Raw genomic sequence first — 20,856 nt, forward strand, 5'->3', positions numbered from 1 at the left:
ACACCGATGCGAAAGCTGAAATATAGAGTGATTTTTCTTTGTTAGCCTTCTTGATTCCTGAGCCTAGACGCGCCGATAGCGTGAAGACGGACTCGGCGGATACGCTAGGCCTAAGCTTTGGTGGAGACCGATCTCGGGGCGCGTAGCTGGCGAAAGCTAAAATGTGTGTATTTCAGCCTCAGAACTTTTTTAGTACAATAGGGAAAGTGGAAGTGCACGAATCACCTCAACTTTGTTATCGGTGCGATAATATCAGTCAGTGGCAGCCTTCGAACTCGGGGTCCGTTCCCGCGCATCTGAACGACTTGTGCATTTGATGTCCACTCCACAACACTGCGACAACGGCAACAACTCCCAGTCATATGTTACGTGCGACCTACTAAAAAACGCTGTGTCCTCTGCGTTTGCGTGGTTTCGTTCAAGAATTTAGCTATCCGCCTAGTCAAAAGGGAAAATGAAAAAATAACGGAATTGATCTTCAGTGCCAAATGTCCTTGAATAAACAGGGCAGCTCACGCACCTTTATTCCAAGCCGCGACATGAAATAGGGTTTCAGGACACCAAGATATATCATTATTTAGGGCAAGAGACTAGTATCACGTGATGAAATTGTATAAAGCATTTAATATTCAGCAGCGCTAGTCCTCGCGCACTGGAACCTGCGAGGCACAAACACAACCAGCGCAGTTTGCAGTGCGAACCAGCGAACTGCAGCGAGAACCATCCCCTGTACAGCACAAACCAGTGTGCCCCAGCGTCAGGGCAGTGGAACTAGCGTCTCTTCAAGCGTGACCCACCTCTTATCCAGCGTTCTCACTGGTGTGCCAGTGAGTCGCAGCGAGCGCCAGCCTACCCAGTGGGATCCAGTGCCAAAAAAACGCGCTGGTTTTACTCTGGAAGACGCTGGTTTTTGCAATAGGGTCATGACGTAGCGCAACCTCCTCCCCACCGGCTGCGCCGTCACGTTCCGAATGACGCGCCCACTAGGCCAGAAATTTAGTCATCCAGATGGCTGCAATGTGGCACGTGCAGTGACGCGTGCACTAGGCCACACATTTATCCAATCAGAACCGTCGAGCCGCCGTGGCTTCGGGGAAGCGTGCTCGTCGCGCACATCAGAGGCCCGGGCTCTATTCCCACCCCGACTGAAACGTAATGGACTTTGTTTTCAGTGCCAATAACTTACTCTTTCTTTACATGAACCGCTGTGAGAAATTGGATGGCAGTCGGAGCAATTTTTGACGTGTTCTTACTCTTTGCGCCGTCGGCTATTTTTCGCACCATCGCTCGGTCCCGTAGACACCGACAGATTTTTCGTGCAATGACGCATACATTGCTTTCGCATTAAGGTGTGGGTTCCCAAAACAGCTTCTCCGACTAGCACTTGGGCAACACTGTACTCCAGAGAATATTCAGCGTGAGTGGATCTTAGCATGGTCATTGGCACATTCCCAAAACTGAGCCATCACGAAAATTTCGCGCAATGTGCTGAGCTACAGCGCAAATTAGCGTTCAGGCTAAAGCAATGATTTCAAAATATATCCTAAATAATTTCTTTAGGATGTACAGAAATATCTTCAGAAAAACTCGTGCGCGATAGCTATAGCGAATTCGCCAGCTGCACTAAATTCGATTCTAGCAAGCCTCTGTAATTTTGCAAAACTTGGGTACATGATTCCGCCAAAAAGAAGTACTCAAGTTAGGCGAAATAAGCATACTTCCATTAACCTACTAATACTGCACCGCCCGTGCAAAGTTTCGTGAGCGATTACCAGCTAATCGCTATTCTTTATGCCATGCGGCAGCATGTCGTGTGGGGTCTGGGACTATGGTTACGTCATAGTCGCCTAGGTGACATAATAATAATAATAATAATAATAATAATAATAATAATAATAATAATAATAATAATAATAATAATAATAATAATATGATAATATTAATGATAATAATAATAATAATAATAATAATAATAATAATAATACCTTTATAAACATACACGCGCCAATTGAGGTAAAACACAACAAAGCTTGGCTGCTTGTCCTTCAGAGGAGACGGGCTGATGAATTTTTTTATTTGATGGGAGGGGTCAGGAATGAATGCCATAGTGGCTTGACTAAGGCAGCCAACTCCATTTACAGACTGACACGCGGCAGCGCAGAAAACAACAACAAAAATAAATAACACATCAATAAAATTCGGCTTACATACAATAATACACCCAGTCATGCAGGAAAAATACAGGCGCGACCACTGCTAGCGGGAGCACGAGGCTCTGTGCATCACTGCGCAGAGTGCATCACCACCGGCGCCTCATGAAGTCTTGCGGCGCAGGCGTAACCAGCGCGATTAACAAAAAAGCCCGGGAAACCTCCTACATGGGCACTCGTGTTGCTGCTAGGAGTGGCCGCGTTTGTACCTTATGCATTACGCACAGAACGCCGGAAGATTGCGGCGAAATACGGAGTGCAGGTTTATTCAAAATGACGCTAGCAACGTCAGCACGAAAAGGGGTGCATCAATACTCTTACACATGTTTAACATGACAAATAGATGCCATATTACGTAACAATATTTTAGCTCTCGCTGCCACCGCCATCATACCGGTAAGATGGAAGCTGCAAACGCGCTGCTGCAGTCGTCTCGGTTTTTGACATGTGTCTTGGATGTCATGCGCCTCCAATGAAGATTTCGACAAATGTACGTTACGTCGCCAAGTGCCATGACACCGCGATCACAACGCGCCAACATGTGGGGATGAGATGCCCATAAATCTTCGCCGTCACAGCCTTCAGTTCTGGCCACTGCTTGGAATAACTAATTGAACAAGCAACACAGCAGCTACAATACTTGACGTCCTCTAATAACTCCCGAGTGTTCCAACAGTTAATAAGACGGCAGTTGGTTTTACAAAAAGTAAACACTTCGAACAGTCAGCAGAACTCGGTGGCGTCCTGATCACGGTCAAACATGAACAGCTCACTTACCCATCATCGTCAGAAGGCTGCTCGGTTTAGCTGTCAATTCGGCAAGGGACGCAGAGAGCGTAGATTTTCGGGACGAAGGTAAAGGTCCGTCACAGAAGAGAACGGAGCCGGCAATCACGAGCAGCGCGTGATGAGGCGCTGCTGGCCGCAATTGCAATAAGAGTTCTCTTTTGTGAAGACGTTGACGAAGTGAGAGATATTATATTTAGAGCGAATAACTGTCTTTGAGAAATGCGCGCGCTTTCAGTGTCTACGTAGATATCTAGCCTCTTTACGCCAACTTTCGTCATGAGCACGCAAATAGACAACTTGGCCCATTGCTTTCGTACAGCTGTGCATTGTCCAAAGGGTGTGTTTGTCCAGAAGGCAAGTTCGTTTCGCTGATCTTCACTAGAGGGACAGTGGTTTGGTCAGCACATTGCGAGAATGATGATGACGACATGGTGCTTTCTAATGCGCTAGAATTGCTCGGGTGCTTCATGCACTTTCCGCCGGCTATCTATTTATTTTATTCAAATATTTTAATACCCGAAAGGCCCAATGTGGGCATTAAATAGGGGGGATTCAATAATGTAATCTTAACTATAAACAACACAGTATATAAATGACTAAAGACAGAAATAAACACGTTAACAAGCCAGGTACAAGTTAATAGGGGGGGGGGGGAAATGGCTAGGAACAGGTACTGAAAAAAATGCACATGTAGCAAATACCACAAAATAAAACAAAAATCGCACCTTTAAAAGTTACAAAATATGGCATCTAACATTTCACGGAACGTTACCGCCGACACACACATACTGAAAAAAAGAACGCACATCATTCTACATTGCAATTTCCTAAGTATGACCAAAAAGCTTTTGGAAATGATGATGTTCCAGCGATAGCTACATTTCAAGAAGGAAGCGAATTCCACTCTTCAATAGCCAGGACCAAAGGTGAGTATTTGTTTAGTTCTGTCCGAGCGAAAATGGGTTTAGTCTTCTTCATGTCTTCTTCTCCTGGCGCAACACGAGGTCAGAGCTCGGCAGCGACCACTACATCGTAGAGGTCATCATACCGGAAGAGGTCAAGGCCTCGGAGGACACCAAAAAACATTATTTTACGGATTGGGATGCCTTCCGTAGCCTGTTACCAACGGAGATGGAGGAAATCAATAACATAGAAGAATGGTCAGCTCACAACGCGGGGAAGGTCAAGGAGGCGACCAAAATCATAGAAACGGATGCGCACGTCGACAAGGTTGACAGCCGCCTCGCGCACTTATTCGAAGCAAAGCAATCTATCCTAAACAGGTGGAAGAAGCAACGACTAAATCGGCGCCTAAGGAAGAAGGTGGCGGAGCTGAATCGCGCCATCGAAGTTCATTGTCGGCTGCTCTGCACGCAACAATGGAACGAAATCTGTAATGCTGCGGACGGGCAGATGCATAGCGGCAAAACCTAGAACTTGATGCGGCATCTGCTCGACGAGACTAAAACAAAGTCCCACCAACGCGACCGCCTCGCAAAGATCATTCATAGAGCAGTCAAGGAAAACGGGGAAACTGAAGTAATCAGACGCATAAACAGCAAGTATCTTCCGGTTACACCCACGGAAAGGCATCCTGAGTACGGCGGTCAAGCCAACGAGAAGCTTGACCGCGACATCAGCGTCGAGGAGGTGCGAGCGGCCCTGCACGAACTAAACAGCAAGTCGGCGGCCGGCCCGGATCACATCTCGAACAGAGCGCTCAAGAACCTCAGCGATGTGGCCATCGAAAACCTCACCGGTTACTACAACAAGTGCTGGAGTGCGGGGTCACTGCCCCAGCAGTGGAAGACTGCCAAGACCATACTCATCCCCAAATCAGGCAAGCCGCCGAACACGGACAACCTCCGGCCCATCTCGCTCACGTCCTGCGTGGGCACGGTGTTGGAGCACGTCCTCATGTGTAGGTGGCAGGATTACCTGGAGGAGTCGGGACTATACCCCACCACGATCATCGGGTTTTGGCGTTCCCTCGGCACCCAAGACGCGATGATTCTGTTGAAAAAAGATATAATTGACGAAGATACCCTAACGAAACACAACAAGGCCATTCTGGGGCTGGACCTGCAGAGCGCCTTCGACAAGGTGAGGCACTCTGCAATCCTAGCCCAGGTGTCCAGACTCAACATGGGCGCAAGAACATACAATTACATCAAGGACTTTCTGACGGGGCGGACTACCGAGCTCTGCGCCGGTGATCTACGGCTCCAAGAGAAGAGGCTCGGCAGTGTCGGGACCCCCCAAGGCTCGGTCATCTCGCCGTTGTTATTCAACCTCGTCATGATCGGGGTGGCCAAGCGACTCTCTCGCGTCGAGGGCGTCCGGCACACCATCTACGCCGATGACATCACGCTGTGGGTTCCGGGAGGCAGCGATGGTCACATTGAGAGCACGCTGCAAGAAGCCGTCGACGCGATTGAAGACCAGCTGAACGGTTCTGGTTTGATCTGCTCACCGAGCAAGTCAGAACTGCTGGTGTTACCACCGAAATACGTCAGACGCAAGAAGAGCGAAGCGAGGGATTACGAAGCCATCAAGATCGTGACGAGGAACGGCCACGTGATCCCGGAGGTCGAAAAAATCCGGGTGCTCGGCATGATCATAGACAAGCGACGGGGCAACGGCGAGACTATTTCCCGCCTTACAGCCAAGATTACCAACGCACTACGTCTCATCAGACGGGTCGCCAACCGCAAGGCCGGGATGAAGGAGGAAAGCTTGATTCGGCTTGTGCACTCCTTCGTAATCAGCCACGTCACCTACGTTGCAGCCTTCCACAACTGGATGCAATGTGAAAGGAATAAAATCGATGCCCTGATACGCCGAGTTTACAAGGCGGCGCTCGGACTATTCGAGTGTACGAGCACCAACAAGCTCCTGAGCCTGGGGGTACACAATACCCTCGACGAAATTGCGGAAGCGCAGCGGACCGCCCAGCTGGAGCGGCTCTCTATGACCGAAGCCGGCAGGCGCATACTTCAATACCTGGGCTTCACGCCCGGAGCGAAAGCGGCGAGTAGCGACGTTTCTGTCCCGGACGGAACCCGGCGCCGGATTCGGGTGGACCTCATCCCGAGAAACATGAACCCGGAGTACAACAAGGAGAGAAGAGCTGCGAGGGCCAAGGCTCTCATCGACTTTCATGCCAAGGACGAGCACGCAAGGTTCGTGGATGCGGCAGAATACCAGGGAGACTGCGCGGCGTTCGTAGCTACCGTCATCGAGGCGCCGTCCGGCGCGACGAGGGCAGCGGCGAGCTTACGGGTCCGCGAGGCGTGTCAGGCGGAGGAGGTGGCCAATGCCCTGGCCATTGCCGACCCCGGGTGCCAGACGGTGTTGTGCGATTCCCGAAGTGCAGTGCGGAATTATGCGTAGGGCAAAGTGTGTGGTGAGGCTGTGCGCGTTCTGTGCTCGGCTGCGTCCGAGAAGCACGATAACCACAACGAGACGGCACACGCAGTGGTGCGAGCGCTAACCAACCGCGCCGCTGCAACCGACCGTCCAACGTGGTGTAGTGCCAAGGACCGCATGATGACGTTCAACGAACTTACCCAGTTCCACCGCCTGGCTCGAAGGACTTTCCCACCCCCGCACCCGGGGCTGAGCCGAGCGGAGGCGGTGCTGTTCAGACAATTGCAAACTGGTTCTTTACCCACCCCAGTGTTAATGACTCATCTATACCCTAAATTACATGTGAGTGATGTGTGCCGTGTGTGCCAGCGGGAGAGGGCCACCCTGACGCACGTCCTATGGGATTGCACCAAGTTCCCCAATGAGGCTTCGACAAGTACAACGATTCCTCCGCGACTCGCGGCTGCGGCGGAATGCTACGACCACGAAAGCCAAACCTGGGCCGTCCAGCAGGTCTCGGCGGCTCTTGAAAGAGAAAGGCCGAGCGAAACCGACGGAACGTTGCCCCACAGGGCGACCAACCGCGGGAGTAACACACGCTGGAGTTGAGTAGAGACCACCCGCTGAGAAGACGTCAGGGCCCGCGTCACGGCGCCATTTAGTCATGGTGTCGTTCTGCAGGCGACTACGTGAAGTTGTCTCTCTCTCTCTCTCTCTTCTTCATGTGATCTACACGAGCCGATGTGTGCAGCGACGGGAAAAGAGGTGAACTTGCAAATGGTGTGTTGCTGTGGTAGAGAGTATGGAGAAAGGATAAACGGCTGAATTTTCTGCGCATGAACAGCGGCGGGAGATGGAGCGATATTTTCAGTGCTGTTACACTTTGCTACCGAGAGTAACGGGAAAGGATGAATCGAGCAGCCTTGTTTTGGATAGATTCCACCCTGTTAATAAGGTAGGTATAACGAGGGTTCCAGATCACTGACGCGTATTCTATCGCAGGCCAGATTAGCATGTTGAATGCGTTAAGTTTTGTGTACTGGTTGGCTTCGTGTAGTCGGCGTTGAAGAAGACCACGTTTTTTAAGGCTTTGGTAGTAATCAGTTCAATATGAGTGTTGCAGGATAAATTAGAGCTAAAATTTACACCGAGGTGTTCTACCGACGCTGCAGTTTCAATTATAGTATTATTACCTGGGTAGGCATTAGGACTTGTGTTAGCAGCGGAGGTAAACTTGAGATGTTTAGTTTTATCTGCATCAATTACCATTTGCCACCTGCCGCACCAATGAGTTAGCTCATCAAGATCAGTCTCGAGAGCAATGATGTCGCAAGGGCTCGATATTACTCGGTAAATTACGCAGTCGTCTGATAATAATCGTATTGTTTATGTTATCTTCGACGTGATGTCATTAATATACATTAAGAAAAGCAGTGGACCCAGCACCGAACCCTGGGATACCTACCCCTGAAGCAACACCTGTACGTCTTCATATGAAGCTCCCTAACTTAACTGACTGACAGCGGTTTGTTAGAAATGCGTTTATCGACTGCGCAGTACGTTGATCCAGCTGCAGGTTATGTATATTTCTCATCAGGCGCTTATGAGGCAGGCGATCGAAGCCTTTAAGAGAAATCAATAAAGATGGAGTCAATGTAGAGGGAAGAGTCGATTGCTTGATGAAGGTCCGTTATTAACTCAAACAACTGTGTCTGACACGATAAATGTTTGCGGAAGCAATGTTGGTGGTTATGAAGCATGTTGTTCTGGTTAAGATGAGTCTTAATGTTAGTGTATAATATGTGTTCGAGTACCTTGCAACATATCGAGGTTAGTGAAATTGGCCTGTAATTATTAGGATGGGTCTCTCTCCAGATTTAAATACCGCGATTACATAAGCGAACCTCCAATCTTCTGGCACACATGTCGGATCGAGTGCCTGTTGGAAAATGGGAGATAGCAGGAAAGCTGTGTGTTGGCCGCAATTTTTAACAGTTTCGCGTTGATACCATCGGGTCCTGGGCTAGTGTGGTAAGGTAGGCGTTCAATTGCACGAGCCACGCCAAGCGCAGATATGTGAAAGGGAGAAAAGGGAATCTGGATATCGGCCTCAGGAAGCAGCAGTGGATCGTAAATGGGCAATTCATTCAAAACTTATGAGAACTGGCTATTGAATTGTTCTGCATACAGTTCTATAGGTAGGGTGCTGCCGTGTACAACCAAAAGAAAAGCAACCATGCTAGCGCTTTTAGGATTAACAGTGTTCCAAAATTTCTTAGGGTAGGTTTCTATCAAACTAGGAAGTGTGAAATGAAAATATTTCATTTTGGCTTCAGAAATTAGTTTTTCAGTCATTTTGGAAGTGCTTTTGTAGTTTTTCCAGCCTGTAGCTTCCATTGATCGAACCGCTTTCCTAAATGCCTTTTTTTTTCTATTTGGTGCCCTGCTGACATCTGTGGTAAACCAAGGATCGTTAGTACGTGTGCTTATCATTCGTTTTGGCACGCAGGAATCTTCAATTTCTTTGAGTTTGTCACGAAACAACTTCCGATTTTCATTAGTCGTATGGTTATGATAATTGGCCTGAAAGCTATTTGTGAAAGTTCCCAGCAAATGGTTCATTTTTTCAACATTCGCACGTGCGTAGTCGTAGATAAGCTTTTTGGTTTTTGTTTTGTCGGTCCGTCGAAGTAGAAGAGAACAGTGCACAACTTTATGGTCACTTATTTCTTCCAAGATGTGGATGTCTGAGAGCTCAGCATGGGCTGTTAGGATGAGGTCCAGGATATGTTTACCGTGAGTGGGTTCGTAAACAGTCTGGGTGAGCTGGTGAAATTGAAGTAAATGAAGAAAGTCAATGTTCTCCTGTCAGTTACTATCGGAGCCAACCGTTCGCGTCGTCCAGTTAATCGCGGGAAAATTAATGTCACCTGCTAAAAATAGGAGCCGATTCGGCTGCTTTACAAGGATGTGCTCGATAGCGTCATTTAACAGTTCAATGAATTCAGGATGGCTACTTGGTGGCCTATAACAGGCGCCTATTATGCAAAACATATGACCAAGTTGAGCAGAAACCCAGACTATTTCTAAGGGGAAGTCGACAGCGGTAAGAGATGCATGGAAGTCTTTGTTAATCGCAATGAGCACTCGTCCTCCTCGAGAATCAGCCCTATCTTTCTTAAATAAAAGGAACGCTGATGGAAGCGCGATGTCATGACATGCAACGTATTCAGTTAGCCACGTTAACGTACCCACGATGATATCAGCTGAGCAGGCATGTGCAATAGCTTTAAGTGCGTGTACTTTGTTATGTATGCTGCGGAAGTTTGCCAAGACGAATGAGATTGGTTTGCTTTTGTTACGGTTGGCTTTTTTTGCGGTAGGCTGTCAAATCTCGGGAGGCGAGTGCCTGGAAGGAAGTTTTTTCACGCTATCTGTTGCCGAATTATACAGGTAAACATCATTTTTTCATGTGAAGCCTACCAAATCTTACAGAACAACGCTCGTTTTCTCAGATATTTGATTTGGCGAAGTCGCGCAACTTTTTCCGTGCATGTAAAACCTTCGGCAAGAAGTCTTCGTCTAGCCAAACTTTTGTTTCTGTGAGATTTTTTTAATTTATGTGCATTTTGAAATGCTTCGAGTTTAGATTGAAAGTTCTATCTATCTATCTATCTATCTATCTATCTATCTATCTATCTATCTATCTATCTATCTATCTATCTATCTATCTATCTATCTATCTATCTATCTATCTATCTATCTATCTATCTATCCGTCAGTTATTTTGCCTCCCTAGATGAGTGAGTCCTCAATGCGTCAATGGGTACGGCATCAGGATGCTGTGCTGTGGTAACATCATTCGAAACCAACCATCGGACCAAGTTGGGTCACTCGGTATGTGCCAGTCGGTCGGTTCTGATCTCCACTGAACCTCTGTGATGTCAATTTGAATGATTGCACATGTGGCAATAGGTGTGCGGCACTCTTGAATAAACGTCTCTGACATAAACAGAGTCAGCCAGGTATGTGACACTGGGAATGTGGCACTCCCTGCAGGTGACCGAAAATTCATTAAATTTCTCCGATGCTTAGCGGAATAGAACCCCCGTCACCAGGACAGAACCCGACGCATTAGTGCGCTGCGCCACAAACGCACTGGATATGTGTCGCTTTTCAATGAACCTCTCGCCAACTTGAGTCACTCAGTCTGTGCCACTAAGTGTGCGGCTGCCGAGAAAAGGATTCTCAGCGTTCGGCAGCTTGGGTGCGTCACATTTGTTGTCTCACAGGAAACACGCGGGCTACTACACAGTGGCACAAGACGGCGCAGCGTGTCCAGAAAGAAGCGTGAAAGAGCAGGCTCGTTGCCGTATCACGCTTTCTACAGTGGAGCTGTAGATCTATACGCCCCCACAATTTTTTCAATGTCCGTGCCTCAAAACTTTTGCGCTCACTATGAAGAGGCAAAGCAAACCAGTAAGGCATGTGCTGACACATGATGTAGCAAGAGGAAAGATAAAAAACACCAACTACATTGTTTCATACAATAATTAGTAGAGGAAACTCTGGCGCTAGTGTCTACGGGAGCTGCAATCGGAGTGGTTCAGCCAGCGTGGGAATTACGGGAAGTACATTGATTTGCCTGAACTTCGTCCTGCTGGATTTAAACGACTCTACGACTTCGCAAATTTGTCATGTTCAACAAGGCACAATGTAATAAATAATTAAATAAGCAATATCAAACATCATCCACCGGCAGCATTCGAACACAGGTCCTCAAGCACAGAATCGCGTAATTGAAACCTTTACGCCATAGACACTTGTTTTTCTTGATTTCCGACATGGCAACATGCAGAACAAGACATGTTAACACTACATTACAGTAACGGTAACAATCTCTGCCATTAGATGGCTGACGCGAGGGCTAAAAACGCTCGAAGTTCGCTAGCTCAGAATCACACTCAACCGTGCTTGTTTTTATTTTTGATCAATATACATTTCCTTAATATAACAAATGCTTTCGATGAAATGTTCTCTAACAGGCCGTGCGCATTTATTTATGCATGTCTAGCGGCCATTATAGTTTTCCATAAACTATGCAAGGATAATAGCATGAACACGTCATGCGGTACAGTGTTTTCTTTTAGAGTAGGCAAGAAACGATTCCTGTAGCGTAATCGGTAAGTCCTGCTTTAGGGTTCTCTGTAACTTATTCCAAGGGAATACACCATCCCAGCAGGCAAGAAATATGTGTTCGACTGTTTCGGGTTTTCGGCATAGTAAGGAGTTGACTCTCCAAGGCACAGAAAGTCCTTTTTCTTCTAGTCATGGTTTCACAGGTAAGATATGCGTGTGGAGCTGGAAAAAGAAGGAGTTTACCGAAGGGCGTGCTGGTACTCGTTCTACGCCTTTCAGAAGGTTCTTTTCAGGTACAATGCAGAACATAAAGCGATACAATGGTACCGCCAACCTTGCGTCTATCAGGTCCTTATATAAGCGTTTTCGTGGTACCCGGCTTAAATGTTCCATGATAAAACAAACCTTCAACAGCTAAATAACGCAGACTACTACTTTTAGGAGACCATGCACTCTGCCTTGACTGCACCGAAGAGACGATGCAATGAATTCGGGTATACCATTGCTCAGCCTTACTTGAAAAATAGTTTACAAAAAGGGGTCCTTTTGGTGCCGTAGGTAAACAAACCTCGATACAATTTGCCTTATGAACAAATGTGCAAGACCCAGTCCTGTGCCTTTAACAGAGCGAGAGATTAGTGCGGCAGGTTCGGTTCCAGTTTGAGCCCCGTACAAACACTACGAGTGCTTTGTGCAAGCGTTGTATGTTAGCCCATGACATGCACAAATCTTGAAGTGCGTAAGAAACCTTGGCAACGACAAACAGGTTGCACGCCGTCGTGGGAGCAAACATTGACAGATCATTGACACCATCCCAGCAGGCAAGAAATATGTGTTCGACTGTTTCGGGTTTTCGGCATAGTAAGGAGTTGACTCTCCAAGGCACAGAAAGTCCTTTTTCTTCTAGTCATGGTTTCACAGGTAAGATATGCGTGTGGAGCTGGAAAAAGAAGGAGTTTACCGAAGGGCGTGCTGGTACTCGTTCTACGCCTTTCAGAAGGTTCTTTTCAGGTACAATGCAGAACATAAAGCGATACAATGGTACCGCCAACCTTGCGTCTATCAGGTCCTTATATAAGCGTTTTCGTGGTACCCGGCTTAAATGTTCCATGATAAAACAAACCTTCAACAGCTAAATAACGCAGACTACTACTTTTAGGAGACCATGCACTCTGCCTTGACTGCACCGAAGAGACGATGCAATGAATTCGGGTATACCATTGCTCAGCCTTACTTGAAAAATAGTTTACAAAAAGGGGTCCTTTTGGTGCCGTAGGTAAACAAACCTCGATACAATTTGCCTTATGAACAAATGTGCAAGACCCAGTCCTGTGCCTTTAACAGAGCGAGAGATTAGTGCGGCAGGTTCGGTTCCAGTTTGAGCCCCGTACAAACACTACGAGTGCTTTGTGCAAGCGTTGTATGTTGGCCCATGACATGCACAAATCTTGAAGTGCGTAAGAAACCTTGGCAACGACAAACAGGTTGCACGCCGTCGTGGGAGCAAACATTGACAGATCGTGACCCCCCCCCCCTCCCATATAAGTGTACACTCCCGAACCCTTTCAGCTTCGGCATTCCAGTAATCCGCCGCGTCACGGTAGTTTTCAGGCAGCGCCCAGAGATATCTTGCCGGCGTGACGGATATTTGCAAACGTACTCGGAAGGTTTTCCTAGTTGCCGATCTATACCCATTGACATTTATCAAAGTTCATAGGACTGCCTGTCATATGCAGTATGATAACGCTTCGCAAACGCGATTTGAACGCTTTATTTATTCCGACAAAACAACGCATTGTTGTCCGCATATGCGAGCACTTTCATTTACACGGACTGCACTGTGAAAGCCGATATTCTATTGCCACTTTTGATCTTTCTGCAAAGCGGCTCTAGCTATATTGCAAATAAAACATTGTACAAACTACATCCCTGGCGCACGCATGACCGGACGCTAAAGCTTTCGGTAACTTCCTTGTTTATCATGAGACTGGCGGTTCAATCTTGATAGCACATCTTTACCCTATATAAAATTAATTTCCGTACAGTTACATGATCTAGAATAGAGAAAAGAATTTTATGGGCAACACAGACGTCTGCACGTCCAACTGTAACATGTCTCCATGTTGACCTAGGTCATCACAGTACGCTAAAATGCTTCTGGCAATATGAATGTTTGTCTAGGTAGACCTTCTTTTATTCCAGCATGTTTGATGCGGCCCTACAATGCGGGTCACCACTCCTTGTAATCGCTTTCCGAGCATCCTTGTACATATTTGATAGTCCACATTCATTAGTGATATCACGCGCTAAGTGTCGACAGCTAACCATTTCTCTGGGTACTCTGTTATCAGTATCAGCACTACATGCAATGTCCGACAAGATGGAGGATTCATTATGGAAAAAGGTGAGGCGCGTAGGCAGGACACAAGGGTAGAGAAGTGGACAACACGAACGCCGCTTCTCTACTCTTGGGTCTTGTCTACAGGCCTCACCTTTTTGCATAATAAATCCTTACCAACCAGCTCAGCTTTCTGTCGTTCTAAGATAGAGAAACCTGCTTTTGCGCGTAGGCCTCCTTAAACAATCGTAACAGGATCTAACTCATGTAACTTTCGGAGGCTTTATAAAAAACCGCTCCGAATCCATCATGTCCCGTGGACTTGCCTACAACTACATTATCTATGGCGCCTTTCTGTTCGGCGATCTCAGAAGCTACCTCAGACGCTTTTGAATGTCGACCTCTAATTTCGGTTTGAGAAGTACGTTTTGAATTCTTTTGTGACGTCCTTAACAGTCCCCCCAAAAATGCTGTAATGATCAGAAAACGCTTGTTCGTTTTTTGGGGTTGGTTCGTGATTTCGTACTCGTATCGAATCATTATGATTTCATTTCGCCTGGCGTAGGCATTTTTATCAGATAAGGCTCGTTTTGTCGGTGTAGCGCCTGGCCACACCCTTTCATTTCGTCCTTTTATAACTGTTCCTTTGAACTTCTCTTCTTCGATAAGCTCAAGCTGGCTCTTCAGTCCTTTCATTTCATTTGTTCGGCTGCCAGGTCTCGCGCTTTCCACGATGTAAAAAAATAAAGCTCGAATTGTATTTATTTTTTTTCTCCTTTTATAGATATATCGTTTGCGGCTTCTTCTGTAGCACTGATCTTAACTTCTTGTTTAAAGTTTTCCCATAATTCTAAAACGTTGCCATCTTCGGCCTCGATCAAATTATCTAACTTTTCTTTCACGCTTACAGAAAGGCTTCGTTCAGTAGCGACCCATCGTTAAACCTTTAAGTCTTCCAGTTAAATCTCGAATTTATTTCTTCAGTACTTATACGAAAGGTTGAAACGATCTGGTCACTCAACGATACGTGTTTCACACTATAGCAGCCGCACAACGAATGAAACCACAGCGCGACTCTTGAAGATGTGCGAATGCGGGCAGACTACTAGAGAAGACAGGACCGACGTCAGCCGCTTTGGATTCTTGCGCGAGTGTGTTTAAAAGTAAAGCGGTGTTGTCGGGGAGTAGAAGGTTTTGCACTCGATCGGCCTCGAAACATACACAATTAGAATCTCCTAGCAATAAGACTTTCCTGCCTCACAATATATGCTGATTTACCTTCTCAAATGACACACGCTCACTTTCCATTTCGGAGGCGTAGACACATATCACGCGCCAACGTACTCCCAAAAATAAAAATCCACAAAAACCGGTTTACTTCTTTGACAAGAAAAAACTCTCTTCTCTAACCTCCACATTATTTCTAATAAAAATAGCGCACCCCACGGAATTCCCAACAGCATCTGATACCCAAACATTGTATCTATTGCGCAACTGCAGCACCATGTGATTCGTCTGTTCTTCACTTTCGATCATTGTCGTCTGCATCGCTGCTATATCAACATCTGTTTTAAAGAAAAGCCGGCTAAGCTGGTAATGCCGCTTTCTAGCACGAAGACCGCGGACATTTATAGTAGCAAAAGGAAGTGCAGTGTTTTGAGTCATTGTTATGTTTTATGAAGGATAAGCGAATCGCGTTGTACCCCCCTCATGCATCTGCCATCGAAGCTGCCTTGGCATCTTGCACGAACCTTACATAGCTGCCATGACACCCTTCAGAAGGCACAGTTGATGTCCTTGTCGTCGCATTCCACCGTCCCTTGAGTTTGGCTTGGTCTCTTGCTAGGCTATAAGAGATACCGCGAGGCACACGCTTTCACCGTTACGTCGGCGGCCTGTTCGGCTCTTTTCGGCCCGAAGTTCGACGGCGGTCTCAGCAGCGACCGCCGAATCATTGCCACTTTTAGCGGCAGTCCTTCAGATTTTCCTGGAGCCAGGACCTCATGTTCGGCCAACGTAGGGTCATGGCCGCGCTTTGAAGCTGTGGCGCCACTTGTTCCCATCCACGACGGCCGGCTCCTCGAGTAACGGCGACTGCGCTGAGGGAGGAACGCTGCGAGAGCGGAGCGAGGGGACGCGCCTCACATCGGCTACGGCAATTTTCCTCCGGCTTACCGAAAATTCCAAGGGATCCCGTGAAATTTTGCTCCTACTAGACGGATAACATCACCCGGCGCACGACGATACCGCTCTGGAGCAGGTGGGCCGTTTTTTTGGTCCTTTTAGGCCCACGTTTGTCTCCGCCACTTCAACCAACTGAGCCTAACGCCCCGGACTCGATCTCCATCGTTATCTGCCGCCGCCATGGCGGCCTTTGCTTGGCGCGGGTACGATCCCGAGATGATGACATGGTCAGAAATCGACGCAGAAGCCTCGTCTTCGCTTGAAACTTCAACTCCGATGGAGGAGATAGTGGATGAAGGCCTTTTCTCGTTGGTGGCACTTCGTAAACGCCAGCAATGCTCGAACACTTCGGCGGTCAACGGACGCTCCATGAGTTCCGGCGTTTCTGCGCCTCCGAATCCTGAAAAGTCCAACCCTCAGCTATCGCAAGCAGCGGGATCGAAGAAATGGCGGCCCACCACTATGCCTCGAATCCGCAAAGAAGATTCCACGATTGTCATCAAGCCCAGAGTGACGATCTCTCTGAAGACAGCCCTGCAGAACGGTGAGCTTGGTGCTTTGCTCTCTGCCTATGTAAATCCATCTTCGGTGGACATTCTTAGTATCTGGCCCATCTGGGACCGGAATATTGTCATTGCCACCCCTCAAGACGTCAATGCGGCGAACGCGCTCGCTCGTGAATTTACACTCAATGCTTCCAAGGGCCCCATCCCGGTGGTCGGACACGCCAAAGTCAACGGTGAAGTTTGCAGGGGGATTATTACGGTCCATGAGCAGGAAACTTCTACCACCCTGAAATCTCAAGTCCAGTGGCGCGGAGGAGAGATAGCCTTCATCCGCAAGCTGGGCAAGTACACGATTGCCCTGCTCACTTTCGTGGGACACAGAGTACCGCGTTACGTGCACTATAACAGTGTGGTGACTGTGGTGCGCGAATATAAGCGGAATATTCCCGCGTGTTTCCGATGCGGCACCATCGGTCATCGTCCGGACTTATGCCCGAATCCTAAAGACAATTGCTGTGGACACTGCGGCGAAACGGTCGCAGTCCTCGAAGACGGCAACATGGCGCCCCACGAGTGCACTCCTTCCTGCATCGTGTGCGGTGGCGCTCATCTTCCGGGCTCGCAAGACTGCAAAGCCAAATTTGGACGGCTGCAACAACCGGGAACGCCAACCGGTCAACGAACCCACCCTCTGACTGCAGTGCCCTCGGGTTCTGACACCACTTCAAAGCTCCCTCGACTAGCAACAAGATGACGAAAGGCACAACCGGACCAGCGCCACCGGCGGGCACCTTGCCTGGACGCGCCCCCATGTCACCTCGGTTACCTAACCCGAAAGCGTCACGGGATACAGACGCCCCTAGATTCCAAGACGGCGATTTCCCGCTCTCGAAGGCCCTCCGTCTGGCACACCAAAGAATACGTCTCAGCCCAAGGTAGGCAGCCGAGACGGGCCTCCTCCGCCTCCCTGCACTACCCTACCTTCTGCCCCACCGAAGATTCCTCCTCATCCCCCCCTGAATTTTGACGTCGCGGACCTCGCCCGCGAGTTCGAGACTCTCCGGGCACAAAATGCGCAACTTAACGCCAAAATTCACGCGCTACAAACGGCTCGGTCCTCCCCACCCCCTGCCCATGTAGCTCCAGAACCGATGCAACTAGTGCCGGCGGACCTGCTACCCTCTAGCTCTGACGTGCGTTTCACCGCCCTCGAAAACGCCCTTGCCGAATTAACAACTCAGGTATCACATTTTGGCCAAATCTAAGACAGCCTTCTCAAGGCGGTCACAGCTACGGTTACGGCCGCCGTCACGTCCAACATTAAGACGTGGCTAGAGCCAAACCCCCGAATTTTCCGCCGCACGGGACCCCTCAAAGACGCAAACCACCCATCAAAATTTACCCGACCCATCGATATAACCGAACTCTCGGAGGAGCTGGAATCGCTCCCGCTGCAGGTGACGGAACCTGGGCCGGCTCTCCAAGGCGATGTCCCTTCAAATCAACATGGCTGCGTCCCCTCTCAACCAACTCCATAGAGGGCGGCGCCATCCGCAATGACAGCAAACTCTCTCTCTTGTACAGTGGAACTGTCGGGGTTTCAAAGACAGGACGAAACGCGCCCATTTAAAGGCGTACATTGACAATCTCGAATACCCCGTCGCAGTCCTTGCAATGCAAAAAACCGGGGATGTGGTTAAGCTCTCGGGCTATAACGCTTTTCAGCGAGACCCGTCCACCTGTCTCCTAGTCAATAAAGGCTACACAGCGCAGGAGGTTGATCTCGATCTAAATCTGGAATATTCGTACGTGATGGTCTCTGTCCTCCCCCTGCTGTGAACAGATAGCCCCGTACACATACCTAATATATGCTGCCCCCGAAACTAGAAAACGTTACTTTTTCTAACATCTTTAGCGCAGTGCTAAGGATCGCGGGTCGCGATCCCCTGATGATAGTGTGCGATGTTAACGCGCCCTGTGCCATGTGGGGCTATCGCAAGGAAGAGCGGCATGGTCGTAAGTTGGCGGGACTTACATCTACGTGCCCATCACTCTTCTAACCGACCCGGTCCAGGCAACACGTGTAGGGAATTCTGTCACTCGGGACACCTGCCCCGAACTTACCCTCACGAAGCACATCCGACACGCAGACTTGATCAACGCTGAGGAGACCCTCGGTAGTGACCACTGCATACTGAACAATATCACTTACACTCGACCCTTACATCGCCCCCTTGCACAAGCCAAACTTCCCGACTGGAATGCTTTCTGCCAGGCCCTCCCAGTAACTTCTCTCTTGGAACAAGGCTACTCCACATGGGCGCACGGACTCATCGAAAAACTCCGTTCACACGAAAAGCAGATACAGCTTACGGAACATGCACCGGATAACCGCCGTGGTTGCCGAGTGGCTATGGTGTTGGGCTGCTGAGCACGAGGTCGCGGGATCGAATCCCGGACACGCGGCCGCATTCCGATGGGGTTGTACAGCCTCCCTGATTTTTAATAATATAGCGCGAGCGTCGACTGAACTGCTTATAACAGCTTATAACGGCGATAAGCGTGCAACAAGGCGAGAGTTCGCGCACGAGCCTTGTTGCCTTGTTGCACTCGCCTTGTTGCACGCTCTTGTTGCACGCTTATCGCCGTTATAAAGCGCTCACCAGCAGTTCAGTCGACGCTCGCGCTATATTATTAAAAATCAGGGAGGCTGTACGTTAGGTTAGGTTAGGTTAGGTGCACGCAATTTCGGTGCACGGTAAAGAATCCCAGGTGTTTGAAATTTCCGAAGTCCTCCACTACGGCGTGCCTCGTAATCAGAAAGTGGTTTTGGCACGCAAAACCCCATAATTTTTTTAACGTGCACCGGACGTGAATAACCACCTGATGCACCTTTGGGAAGTTCGCCGCAGCTTAACCAAACGATGGCGGTGGCAGAAACAATCGTAAACTCCGCGCTCGTATCTCTGACCTTACTCAGCAAGCAGCCGAGTGCGCTACCCAGCTCGCCGACAGTAACTGGGTTGACAGATGTAACAGCGCAGCAAAACAGATGTCAAGCCGCAACACTTGGCGTCTCTTCAGGAGTCTCATAGACCCTACAAAAACACGACCGGAAACTAAGGAACACCTCACTCGCGCACTACACAACATTCAAGGAAACGGAGCAGCTAGCGAACGCTTTGCGCTCACAATACGTCAATGAGGATCGAGACCCGCGAGGGATGGATTAATCGTAATTGATTAATCGGCGTTTAATTTGAAATGTCAGCTCTTTTCGCGGGGCGTAGTGACCTAATTCTTAGCGAACATGATCGTGAGGGCGCATTGTATGCACTGCGCTCGTCAGCTCAAAATGACCAGTCTTGGTGAGTGGCCCCTTCAGGGGGGCTCCGCGGCCCCGCCCCAGGCAATCTCCGGAGTGGGCTAGAGCCCCGGAGTCCCTGCCATTTCCGCCGCGTTGTCGGCGCCTACGACCGTTATTGTTGCTCGTGGACCAAACCAAGCCTTGCTGCCTCATCTACAACCTGTTTTAGGAACTTTGAATGCATCCATTACGTTTGTAACTTAAAGAGAAATAAAAAAAATGGCTGAAGGCTTAGCTTGGTTAAGCGTGGAAGATTGCGAAAGCAATACCCTTGGCTGCACCTTGGTTCGGCTGATGGTGTGGACACGGTTGCCCTTTGTTAATCTTATGGCTATATATCATGCGACATAGCCTAATGCAGCGCGGCGACCACTGCGAGGAGCCGAGCTGTAGCCCCATTGATCCTCCTAGCGTGACGTCACACCAGCGAGCGCCCTCTCTCGGTAGCGCCGCAGCAGCGGTGCGCAAGGCTTCGCCTCCACCATCGATGCCGCGAGCTGGGGCCCCGTCTCTCAGTCTGGCGTGACTTCACATGGTCACGTGACGCGCAGCTGTGTAAGAAGGCGCCACGACCACCGATGGGGCGAAAGTGCGAGCAGCATTGCTTTCGCAATAAAAACGGCGATTACGTCCCTCCCTAGTGAGAAATTAGAGCCCAGCTCTAAACGTGTTTTCATTAGGCGGTATATTGGCTGGCGTGGACGATAGGTCTCGTGCGGCCAGTTGTAAACAGACCTAAGTGTGGCGCCACTGCAACGCTAACCTGAAGATCGCGGGGGCCAGCGCGGGGGTGACGCGTGGTCGCGATCCACATAGGACGCCGCCGACAAATCTCCCAGTCGACGCAGGCAACTCTGGCGTCATCTCGCTGCCACCGTCGCACGCGGCGTTTTTTAACGCGATAGCGTTAAGGAGCTTGTGTCGCAGAAAAGCCGGTGTCGTCGGCGTCCGTGG

General features: G+C 49.0%; 1 protein-coding gene across 2 annotated transcripts in view; it reads right to left on the reverse strand.

Moving 5' to 3' along the window:
* LOC135908027 (uncharacterized) overlaps positions 1-20,856 on the reverse strand; it is a 183,162-nt gene that overhangs the window by 156,529 nt on the left and 5,777 nt on the right. The window contains exon 1 of one of the 2 annotated variants that reach the window (XM_065439793.1): positions 2,988-3,104. The exons of the other annotated variant lie outside the window; for it this stretch is intronic. Within the exon in view, the coding sequence (XP_065295865.1) occupies positions 2,988-2,994 (7 nt within the window). The 5' untranslated portion in view covers positions 2,995-3,104. Of the gene's footprint in view, positions 1-2,987; positions 3,105-20,856 lie in introns of those variants that run through there. 2 annotated transcript variants of the gene reach the window in all.

Source organism: Dermacentor albipictus, chromosome 10 (genome assembly GCF_038994185.2).
Source record: "Dermacentor albipictus isolate Rhodes 1998 colony chromosome 10, USDA_Dalb.pri_finalv2, whole genome shotgun sequence".
NCBI classification, from domain to species: domain Eukaryota; kingdom Metazoa; phylum Arthropoda; class Arachnida; order Ixodida; family Ixodidae; genus Dermacentor; species Dermacentor albipictus.